Source organism: Pseudopipra pipra, chromosome 16, assembly GCF_036250125.1.
Source record: "Pseudopipra pipra isolate bDixPip1 chromosome 16, bDixPip1.hap1, whole genome shotgun sequence".
NCBI classification, from domain to species: domain Eukaryota; kingdom Metazoa; phylum Chordata; class Aves; order Passeriformes; family Pipridae; genus Pseudopipra; species Pseudopipra pipra.
Window position 1 is genome coordinate 6,526,321 of NC_087564.1, and position 12,438 is coordinate 6,538,758.

The window sequence follows — 12,438 nt, forward strand, 5'->3', positions numbered from 1 at the left end:
GAACAGATAGTAAAATAGGAAGGAAATAGTTTAAATATTTTCTTATACAAAGGGAAGCAAGCACATGAATCAGGAGAAAAAAAATACATCCCAATCCCCTGTTGCTGCAAAGGAAGCTCACTAAGGAAGGAATCAAATTTGGTGTTCACAAAAATAATCTTTAAAATTAATTGTTCTTAGTCTCCTCTCTCACAAAAGGCAAAGATTCAAGGTGTCTGGTTTGCTGGAATTACATTTCATATACTCCAGTTAAGGTCAGACCAGAATCAGCTTAATAGCACCCAGATATGCAAGTGTAAGTCATAAAAATTAAACATGGAGCAACACATAAAGGGTCAGAAAAGCCATGTGGGATTTTAATAATCCATAAGCTACAAAGCACTAAGTTCTAAAACTCCACATACCTGAGTGGAACGTGACATCAGAATATGAGGAGTATTTCCATGTCTCCCTTTCAAAATCTCTGCTAAGGATTTCATCAGGAATAGAATCTCGAAGGTGCTCCTTCAGTGGATCATCTGTCTCCAGGATCTGAGAGAGGTGACTCCAAACAAAGGAACCCACTTAAATTTTGTTTAAAAAAAAAAAAATAAAAGCATTTGGAGATTAGAGAAAAATTAAAGCAGTTTTAGAAACAGATACAGACAATATTTTCATTTATTTACACCAGCATTAATTCTAAGCCACCCCTCTGACCACAACTGAATTCATTCCTTTTCAGCACAATTAAAATCAGTCTGATGCACCCATCTTTATCACAGTAAACTTACTGAAATACTGTCTTATTCTTTCCAATATGGTATGTGAGGGACCATTCACTCCCTAATTTCATTTATGCCTCTCAGCTATCCTAGGCGGGCAAGGGTATAAGAATAACCTATTTATTTACTGTTTGCAGAGGATCTGGTACACTAAATTTAAAGAAATGTAACAGAATTAGAGATGGTTTTTAACTTTGGCAACATCCTTCATTTTGTTCTTGAAAAATCACTGACCCAGTGTACTGAAACATTAAAAATAAAATTTAAGTGTGGGATAGACAGCAAGCACATGCAAATCTTAAAGTAACCATTAAAAACTACAAGCAGGAATAAAAATGGCCTTTTAAAGGCAAGCATTAAGCAACTTCAAATACCAGGAGGTCTATTAATCGATTAATGCACGAACATCAGCAACAACATTGCTGGATTTATAAGAGAAAACTGTCATACAACAAAGAAATCATTCCAAGATGAAGAGTCTTTCTATTCTGTGCAATGTACAAGAGGTCCAAAAGTCTTTCAATTAAAAAAAAAATCACATACAGTTAAACAATTGTGATTGAGAATTAGTATTTCTGTGTGACACTGTGTGGATTCATGGTTTGGCCACATATGTGCTGTGTTGTGGGAGGCAAATATATCCCATGTGTTCTGGAGTCTGGCTCTTAAACAGAGGCTTTTTTGTCTCCTGAAGATAAAAGATAGGTTCCAGACACTGAATACTGATATAACTACATTTTGCACAACACAACTTCATTTTTTCAAATTTCTTTTTCTGAAGGTGACAACTAAAAACTAACATGTGCTCTATGCCCTCAAAAGTACCTGTTATTCAAAAGTTTAGTGTATAAATTATTTAGGTGTCACATCAACAAAAGACAAAGGAAGGAAAACGGCAAAAATTCATAAGTACTGCATTAAATTGTTTAAAACACACATCATTTTGGATGGACTGGTAGAGCTCCTTCATAAATCAGACAGATTAAATTTTCTGCATGGAGCCACAGGGAGGAGAGTCACTGAGGGCGCACCTCGACAGGGTTTTGCAGGTGGATGCAATTTCTCTCTGCTTGAACTCTGAACAGAGGGGAACAAGTGCCCTCCAAACCACAAACCGCATCATCAGGTGAACATAATGCTGAGCCTGAACTCCTAACTGCTGCAGGATATCACATCCTGGTAAAATGGATACACAGCTTCAAATGTGGAGCTGGCCAGGACCCAGCCACACCTGAGTGCAGACAGAGCCTGCTTTCATCAGCCTGCAGACAACCTCACAGAGACCCTTCTCGTGTTTGCTTCTGCTTGACAGATTTAAATGCAAAGGATCAGTCTAGAGGTATTCTCTGTTAAACATGGTGAAGCCATTTTAGAATATTGCAGTATTATTTCTGCCACTCCTTTCTCGATAAAATGCAATTTGCAGTTATCCCTTTGTATTTCTAATGCGCTGAGCAACAAAGATGTTCCACCTATCTTCCTCAAGAGCCTTCAACTAATGAAATGTTGCCAGTAGGGGGAATTAATTCTATGAAAACTCAGTCCTTACTGACTACTGCTAAACTGACAATATCACAATTTCAATATAAACTGTTGCAATCATACAAACGATCTTTTAAAAGCAATCTACAAAGATAAAATAAAATTTTCTACAGATTGGTACCATTACACCTGTAAAACAAATGTTTTAAAAGTATCATTTAAGAACATGTCAGACTCTAGTAGCTGCTTGGCTAACCTTGGCTGGATGTTTCTTTCAGCAAAGTCTTTTGTACTTGTTTAAATAACTCTTCATGTGGACATTTCATTGCCATATAATAAGCAGCAATTCTTATTTCCACATCTTCGCTGGTTGCTTGATACAACTGAACTAAAATATCATTCTAAGAGGAAAAGATGAAAAAATAAAGACAATTACAACTTACTCCCTTAGAACACCTCATGTATGCACTTCCAGGTCCAGGTGGATTTTTGAGACAGCTATTGCTTTGCATCTGACAAAGTCACTTTGTGCAATATGTATACAGATGTTTGTACATATTCTCTGTACTACCTTATCCACAAATTTCCTGAATAAACTGTCATTATGACCTGAATTCTGAATCCTACACAGAGTAATTTATACAGGACTCTGTAACACAGAGCCTCACCTGCCAGCACAACTGTTGAAGGTGTTTTTATTTCACCGAAGGGCAGACCTGGCTGTTATATTTCTCTCACATGCCACAGCTCAGACATAGACAGCGATGGACACATTTTTGTTCACAGGCTATTGAGATCATTAGTTCTGGTCTCAATCAAAAAGCAGGACTGCAAAGTTGTTCTATTCAATATTTCTCCAGTATCAACAAATATGAATTTTTAGGTGAACTGCCACAAATTAAGACACTGGTGACTGATAGTAGTAACATTTTTATTAGTATTTAACACCCCCTGGCTCATCCACAGGGTGTCAGTTTAGCAGTTCTTTTGGTGGGGTGTATGATAACACATAGACTTCATACTTTGAACAGGTCTAAGGATCAACACCAAGCTTCGTAACTACAGAACAAATGAATTATGCCAATCCATGCTGCAATTAAATTTTAAAAGACCACAGAAAAATACTTCTCCAAGTGCAAGTCCACGTGAAACCTCTTGTTCTTCTGGAGCAGGGCTGCCAGCTTTGCCCAGGCCAGCACTCCTGGCTTTGCCATTCCTTTTAGCATCAAGTTATTTGAGATAAACAAATTTTGTGTTTTCCTCCATTAAATCATTTAACAAACTGTTCTAACTATGACAGCGTATTGCAAATCACAGCAAGCTTCTCACCTTAATACTTTATATTTCAGGGAATGATACAGTGGAATAGACTATGGGAAGAATCAAGTACTGTGGGTTCTCAGCCATAATCTACCCAACTGAAGTAACTATTTAAGAAGTCACAAACACTGCCTCAGTCACTGGATGTGTTACCTCAGCTACAGCAAAGCACACCAGAGGTCTGTTCATCCGGGGGTCCTGCCCACTTCTCCAGCAGCAGAGGGGCTCTGCTGGAACACGTCTGCACTTGTTCCTTATCTCTTAGTGTGTTTCATAGCTATTCCAAAAAGTCAAAACTCTGGAGCAGTGCCAGGAAGTCACCTGCTGGCAATAAATCACTTACCCTGACAGAGCAGGGAATGCGCCTGAAGGCCTGCATAGCAGCGAGGCGGATTTCCATGGGATTACTGCTCAGGGAAGCACAGGAGCTCAGAACAGGAGCCAGCGAAGCCGCTGCCAGTCCCGCGTTCCCGACGGCTTTTAACACCAGCTGCATCTGTAAATGCAGAGTGAGGTGGAATAAAAGGGTTCTCATGTGTTGTCAGCTCTACATTAAATTTCATTGCAACAACATTTTCTGTGCAAAACCGTGTTTAAAATGATTACTGCTCATTTGGGGAGTTTACTGCAGCCCCTGTTGTACCAGCTATACTGTGGCTTCACTGGGAAGACAAGACACATATGGAGCACTGTTCTATTCTAATGCCATTTAGCACTTGTAAGTAGAATCTGGCTTAGACCTGGTGGAATACAAAAACATTATTAAAAGCCTGTGTTGCAATGGAAAAGCAGAATTCACACATTTGATGTCCTGTAAAAGTTCTTCAAGTACTTTGATATTTTGTCCCTTCTGATCACAGATATTTTGAACTTTCACTGATTTGTCTTGGAGTTTTGGGCACAATAAGCAAATCAAAATAATAATTTGTCAACAGATGAGTGTTCTTTATACTGATCAACGGTATGAAGTTTGGGTATTGTTTCCACAACAAGAACACCCATGCTGATAGGTTGTACTTGTTGGATTATAAAACTTCATCAGCCCATCCTTGCAAAGAATATCAATTTACAAAGCTTGTATTCATGGCTTTCTGGAAATCCAATGAATGCCATTTTCATCAAACAAGTTCTAGATCAGAAAGGGTACAGAAGAGTAAAGCACTATATCATATGCCTCTGTATGGCCAATACCTCACTGAGATGTTCTGAATCTTGCACAGTGCAGTTTCCTCCCAAAAATTTCCCAAGAATCCTCAGCACACCCTGCACAGCAGGTACATCATCACAGGAGCTGTGAGCTGAGCAAAACCTGTGTAGGAGAGCAGTTACTCCCAAGAAGCAGCTCTGGCTTGCTCTGGGTGACTCCAGCAAAGGCTGTAAACGAGCACAAAAAGAACAGAGAAGTCATGAGAGTGGCTATGGTAACATACCACAGAAAAGAAATGTATCAAAATATTTACATAGTAAAACACAATCTCAACAATGGTATTTTCAAACAGTCTGTAAAGGAAGTACATAAGCAAACAACAAAAAGAGGACAACCTTGCAGAGATATACTAGAAAATTCTTGCACATATGGGCTAAATTAGTGTCTACATGGTACAGACCTCGGTTCTTTTCACAAGAAATCATGCCCTGTGTGCTTAGGAAGGAGTGTAAAAACAAATCTAAACTATTTTTCTGGAGCCTCCAAATAGTAAAACCCTCACCAGTACACAATTTCTCTAAGTTCCACCTCTATACTTAATGAAAACCACTGATAGCTCAGTAAATCCTGGGTAGTTTACCCATTTTTAAATGAAAATTAGTTTTTCTCTCCCATAAACCTGATAATTCCTAATTTCTGTGTGAAGAAAGCCTGTTACTGTTGAAAATCCCACCACTTCAACCAGTGCTTGTGAACCCCAAATTTTTTTAAAATATCTGGGCTACAGATGCAAATCAAGCTGCTTCCTCATTTGGAAACCAGGTAAAGATAGCCAGTATTTTCACCACCAAAATTACCTGGACAGAGTTTTGTATATATTTATGAAAAAGACTATTACTGTAAAACACAAAAATTATGGGCCACCATGATTATGAGATCAATGACAAATTAAAAAAGAAAAAGCAACACCACTCACAGCGAGAGATTCAATCATGCCCGAGGTGGGCTTAGGAATGAATGCAAATGACCAGAAGAAATGTTCTACTTTGTCTTCCTCGACTTCTCCAGAAGCCACAAGTTCTTTCATTAGGACAACACATGCCTCTGTAGCACAAGATGGGAGAGCATCTATTAATGGTTGCCTGTAACACAAGAAAAAAGTACAGCAAATCTAAAAATGAACAAAATACTCAAGAATCAATTTGATTAAAACCAGCAGCACTGATTTCCCTCTAAGCCATGACTCAGGTTTCCTGTTCCCCTTGCTTCTGAAACGGGAAGTCTGTCTGTGGGAATAGGCATGGGACAGGAAAGTCTATTTTGTACACAACAGTCATTCAGTGAGGAGAGAATATCATCCCTCTGTTACAGAAACAAGATCTGCTATACAAATGCTTCCTTTAAAATGCTCCAAATATAAATCCAACATCAGGGCATAGATTTAAAACACTGAACTATTTTAGATAGGAAAGAAACATTTTGTGACTACGTAATTTTTGAATGCAATTACTGAAGGAGCCTTACCAGTTGTCTCTGCACTTAAATGAAGATCTTTGCCATAGTGCTCTTAAGGCCTCAAGAGAGAGATGTCGGAGCTCAAACACGAGGGTCATGAAAAGGCCTGCAGTCTGCAAGTGCACAGAACCAGGTGTAATATTTCTGCTGTGCAGAAACCAGCCTCAGAGAACAGAGCACAACAAGCTTACACCAGCATTGCCATTGATTTACAATTTAACCTGAGAGCAAACCCCCTGTTCTTCCCTTTGTTCCTACATTCCTTCCCTCACTTGCTTTTCTGTCCAGACTGCAAACATACAGGGAAAGAGCTTTCACTTTGGATATCAGTCAGTCCCTCAGTGACCACCATGCACACCACTGGCATACAAATGAATAATAAACCCAAATGCAACACTGTGGTTACAACCCAGAAGAGAAGAAGATCATAATCTTCTCTGAGTTTGCACAGCAAGATCCTGATTTATGGCCAGAACTGCTGACATAGCTTTAACACTGAATGAAACAATGGTCAACCTAACTTTATATTAGTCTTAGGTTTGCGTGAAAGATCATTTAGCTGAGGTTTGGACAACACTTAGAAGCTTGTTTTTCCTTCTATCTGCAGAATTGTTATAGTTCTACTTGAAAAAAAAAAAATTCCTCTGAAAGCATAAACATGATATTCTTTACACCCAATCAAGAAGTAGCTAGTAACTATAATACCTTACTAGGAAAAAAAAAAAAAGAAAGAAAAAACTTTATCATGACCTTTTTTGGGTCAGACTGGGGTATAGGAGTGAGGCAGAGCAAATCTGACATACTCTTGCACACCCTGCCTAATGCACACACAGTGCATTCACTGGAGTTACAGACCAAGCATCAAAACCCAGACAGTCAAATGGAAATTCAGCCTCCAGCAGAAGTGATGTGATCCTCAAGCCTCTCTCAAGTGAGGGTCCCTTTTCCCCATCCCTTTTTCCATTCTTTGTCAGTATGTAGCTTGTTCACTTAATGGTCCATTAGCTAATCTACATCCACATTGAAATTCAATCTTGTTCCATAATAGCATTAAAAAATTAAACAACGACTTTGCTTCCTTGGAAATGACAGCCTCCACCTCCATTTTCTCATCCCTTCACTGTTTTCCCTGGAGTTGGGGATTTTTCCCTTCCACTTATTCTTGGCTTTGTGTCCTGAAAGAAATGCATAATCTCACCTCATTCAGAGTCAAACAATAAGGGGACAAACAAGCTGTACACGCAGAACAACAGCAGCTGTCTCCCAAGCAACCTGTGGCCATTCCCATAACTTCTTTCCTGGCCCAAAGGACGTTTTATTGGTTGAAATGAGGGATAATAAAGATTCTCTTTGAAATGTCTTGTAACACAGAAGGAACACCCTGAAACAGTGGAAATGGTTCGCAACCAATCGAACCCTGTGCTGGGGCAGGCATATGATGAATAATTCACCTCTCTTTTAGGCAGTGGCACAGACAGCAGCCACTTGTGCTAATCCTAGTGATTTACTAAACAAATTTCCCACACATGGAGCCAGTAGGCCTCTTTGGAGGCAGAAGTGACATCCCACTGTTACTGGGAAAAATCGTCTACCATTCTTTCAAAGACAATGAATTATGGGTGAATTTAGAGAAAGTTTCTCAGATCCACTGCAGTAATTTCTTCTTTCAGCATTTTCCAGCCAGTGAGTAGCCCTCTAGTCTGCGCCTAAACACCATTATATACTGCTGTCACACTGGTAGACACCTAGAATTAAACATTACAGTACCAAAAGAGTCTGCTTCCATTCTACCTTAGCAAGAACCAACATATATATGGCTCTGTTAGCTCTCCATAGCCCCAATCTCCACAGCATGCAGCTAAAAGACAGAGCAGACTTGCTTGTAACTCAGAAACAGAAACCTATCCCATACTCCACCACCCAGGAATGCCACCTGCTGCTTTCCCCTGAGCCCGGGGCATTGTGCCTTCCCCTTAAGTCTCACATCACATATTAAATGCCTATTTGTGCTTGTTAATCACAGCTAAAGACAAGAGAGAGGTGAATACACACAGTGTATTACTGCAGAGCTGTAATCCAGCAGTGAACTCTTCTCCAGTCCCATAGAGCCTTTACTCCATCTCCCAGTATCTGTGTCCCACCCCAGCAAAGAGCTTCTGTTCCTTGACCTGGGACTTGCTCTAGATAAAGGAAGGTGAAGTGCCCTCTATGCTAGGCATGAAGCTTTCAGTTAACATCCCTTGTGCCTATGAGCATTTACAAGAGATATGATGTTTTGACACCGTGGTTTGATTTACTGTTTATATAGGAAAACAACACTTCAAAGCATTTCTCTAATTTTACATTTTAAAAACGTCCAAAACAATGAATTGCTTCAGTATTTCAAAATTGCTGCTCTCCTGGTCACCTCTTATCTGTGTAAGAGAATTCCCAGAGCACAAAGAGACTCAAGGGAAACAGAGGCTGTGTATAAAAGCTCACCTCATAACTGGCACTGTGTGCTAAGCAAAGCTTCCACACCAGTTCAGTCACTTCCCTTCCTTTGACCTCCCTCTCCATTTCTTCCCTTTCATAGAGAATGCTGGTCACGTACAGATCCTCATAGTCCACTGGAAAGACATAAGGAAAAATCAGAGATCTGCTGGTTGCTGGCCATTTGCTGTGGTTAATCCTCTATGCTGGGAGGAAATTTCTCTCTGAGTCTTTATTTTTACCTCTAAGAGTCCCTCTAGTCCCAGTAAATATAATATAAATGCCTGCAGCCAGCTTGAATTTAAGAACACAAGAGAATAAAATCTAAAGATAACTGTGACCTGTGTGAGTCAGAGAAACAAGACAAAGATACACATGAAAAAAGTCCTACTTTCCATCAGTATGCCTCTTAGAATGCCCCTGCTACATTACATTCAATGTCATCTAATCACTCATCCCACACTTCAACCTCCCAAAAAATCAACAGGAGATCTGGGTGCCAAGAAAAATAAATGGCTTGGCTCTTAATCTCTTCCTGGGGAAGAATCTTGTCATCTTATGTTGGCATAACTATAAACAAAAGGCATCCTGGAAATTTGGTGTTTCCTTTTAAAGAAAAAAATCCAACTATTTAGAAGCAGACAAAAATAATACAAAATGTTTCTCAACATTTAGAGCCCAACTTTAAAATCTTTCCTCAGGCAAGTTGCTTGTTGTAAAAATCATTCTCCTAAGGAGAAGCACGCAGAGCAAAGAAGGAGAAAAAGTCAAAACAGTTCTCAGAGGTGGTGTGTCAGTTCCATTAGGACTTACAATTAATTAGGACCCATTTGCATAATAATTAGGAATTGTCCACAGGCACAGGAAGGCTGATGCTCTGTGTACAAGGCACTAGGTATGTAAAGTAGGCAAAAAGGAGTTGGCCATTACAGAAAGTCATTTTTGGAGACCCACCCTGCTTTGTTATGGCAGGCTCCAGCTCTTGAAGAAGGGACAGCTCAGCCCAGCCTGTAAAAACACCCACTTCCAAATCATTTAATACATTGGAGGAAATACCACGGGCAAAGAGTTCTCACAGGCAAGACACAGTCCCAAGACTTTTCTAGGAAATAAATTTATTTTATTTTAGCAGAAACCTTTTTTGTGCAGTGTGTCTGCTTCCCACTGAAGGAGCTGCAGCGAGGACTGTGTCTGTGTGTCTGTCCCACCACCCTTCTGAGGGAACAGCGTCACACGGTCGGACTCGGTGCATCTGGCCTCTGCCAGGACTCCATCCTTAATGCTCTGAACACATTCCAGTTTGGAAGACAGGACCTGCTGCTCAGACTGGGAAGAACAGATACTTCAGGTAAAGTTATTGATGACCTGTTTAATCCTCCCAATCCTTCCTCTCCCAGCTTCGCAGACGATTCCAGTTCTGGGATAGCTGCAGTCCCTTGTCTAGACCTCTGACAGTGCCCAGCCTGGGGAGGTTAACGTGCTCTTTATTTTCAGTCTAGCTTTTCATCACTGAAAAGCAACTGCTGCTAACTTTCGACATCAAATGGTCTCAATTCATTTCAGTTCACAAAGCCTCAGTGTTCAGCAGCTCTTTTTGGTCAGTAGAGCTGAAAAAAGCAAAAGGCTGGTAAACTACAACTAGCTAGTATACAAGAAACAAGTAATATCCACCTAATAAAATGGCATAAGATACAAACATTGACTGTATTTGCTGTCAACAGTGGAAAGCTGCAAGTCTGGCTCTTAGAAAAGCTCCTATCTTTCCAAAGTTTTCTCAAAAGAATAACTTTCTTTTCCTAATGTGTTTTTTTCTTGTTCACATCTCTCTATTCCCCTTTTCCATGCTCCACTTTCAGTTTATCACTATAACATGTTTTAATGAGAGTTTAATCCAGGTCCCTAAGAACCTCTTGCCTTTATACTGTAACATTCATCAATTACAGTGCAAATTGGCATGAAAACAAATTCTGTAAATAACAGGCATTTCAGGCAGAATTATATTTATAATTTCTTTGCTAAGGACTCAAGTTTGGGCAGACATACACTCTTCAAATAAGCTAAAAGGTCCCGTGGAATAATCAGTGTCATTCCCCTGAAACTCACCGACACATGAGGAAGAACAACAGACTGCACAGAAGTAAAACCAGAATATCGATGGGAGCAGAGGTTTAAGTCCCTTGTCTTTACAAGAACAGGACCCTTTCGCTGGTACTTGGTTGGGCATATTCCCAGAATGTCCACCTAGTAACAAACATACACTGCTGAATCACACATGCAATACAAGGAGGTATTGTGGGTTATTACAATTAATTTTACTGATTACTTTTCTGTAGTAACAACAGAGACCTAAATTCTCCCTGGCAGAACACTGGCTTTGCCACAAAAGCTGTGAAAAGGCAAATAATTTTAAAGACCCTGGTCAAACTTTATAGTAGCCAGGGCCTGCTGATCTGTTTAACCTCTCTGTGTTATTCTGAATCAGATCATTTACAGCTGTATGCTTTTTCAGTTGAGGTTTTGTGGCTGTACAGGGAAGCATTAATTCAGAAGAACGTTACTAATCAGCATAAATTTAATTACATATGGATGTCTCAAGCCTTATAGCAGAAAATCCCTTTAAGCACTGACATGCAGGAGAATGAGGTAGTGCACATCATGCTGAAGGTCAGTCTAGAGACAGCTCTTCACAACAGAACCAGAGCCCTTGAGGTGTCTCAGCTGCACTCGTGCAAACACACAGGTGACAGCAGGGTAGGCTGGCCTATTGTTTCAGTCTAACCCAGCAGAACTTGAGCTTAAGCATTAAAATAATTGCAAAGAACTCCAAGAAGCCAGATCGTAAAGCCTCCTGAAATTAATGAAAAAAAGGAAGGAGAAGTAACCATGAATAATGAATATAATATTTTCCCCAGAGAACAGCCCTGGCGTTACAACCCTGGTAACGAAGCAGTGGATTCAACAAGAATGAGAATTTATAACATCCACTACAAAAAACAATTGGGTGACTGCTGCTGTCTGCTGAACCAAGTGGAAAAAAACTTTATTTATTCACAGAAGGAATAGACTTAGCATGTCCAAGGGCCTCAGTGAGTTCAGAGCATGACTGTAGTGATGGTCTCACCTCCTCAACAACGGCACCGGCAGCGGGTGCTTGCGCTGTCTGCAGGACACTGAGAATGCCTCGTTTTATGTTCAGTGCCCAGGGCTGCTCACTCCTCACAGGGCAGAGCTTCAGAACTTTCCCATCATGGAAAGAAAAATGAAGAGGATGCTGTTCTAGTATTCCCCTGCAATAAAATAGTTTATTGTTTCTTGCTTTGAATAGTGCAAGTCGGTCTATGACAGGCTCAGATTCCTCAACAGAGCTGTTCCTCCACAATGGATCTGTCTCATTCTGTATCTCCACTCTTTGTAGCATGCCTCTATTCTTCATAAATCCACCCTGACCCTAGGAGTCCTTAAAATACCCCTCATAAAACCCTAAAAATAAATCCTCTCAAGATAATCACAGCATCCTTGACACAATTGTAAAGAATTCACCTGGAGCTGCTTTTATTAGATGTTACAAGTGAATGCACTTAATGTTCTTGTTCAATGTAGGAAAGAAATTCCATTTTATAATTCAGGGTACCTTTGGCATTGGAAGGCCTGTCTGAACTGCAAAGTAACATTATGTCTCTTCAGGTGTCATACACAAGAACAACTGCTTTCCAATGAACTCATACCTTCCTGCTCTGCTAG

General features: G+C 40.1%; 1 protein-coding gene across 1 annotated transcript in view; it reads right to left on the bottom strand.

The window, feature by feature from the left end:
• Nucleotides 1-12,195, bottom strand: part of LOC135423377 (uncharacterized) — a 63,553-nt gene extending 51,358 nt beyond the window's left edge. The window contains exons 1-10 of the mRNA XM_064673572.1: nt 11,750-12,195; nt 10,801-10,938; nt 9,834-10,023; nt 8,707-8,834; nt 6,235-6,338; nt 5,687-5,852; nt 4,755-4,937; nt 3,907-4,059; nt 2,500-2,644; nt 405-563 (exon numbers count right to left, since the gene is read on the bottom strand). Coding sequence (XP_064529642.1) covers nt 405-563; nt 2,500-2,644; nt 3,907-4,059; nt 4,755-4,937; nt 5,687-5,852; nt 6,235-6,338; nt 8,707-8,834; nt 9,834-10,023; nt 10,801-10,938; nt 11,750-12,130 — 1,747 coding nt within the window. The 5' untranslated portion in view covers nt 12,131-12,195. The remainder of the gene's footprint in view (nt 1-404; nt 564-2,499; nt 2,645-3,906; nt 4,060-4,754; nt 4,938-5,686; nt 5,853-6,234; nt 6,339-8,706; nt 8,835-9,833; nt 10,024-10,800; nt 10,939-11,749) is intronic.
• Between the last annotated feature and the right edge of the window lie 243 nt (nt 12,196-12,438).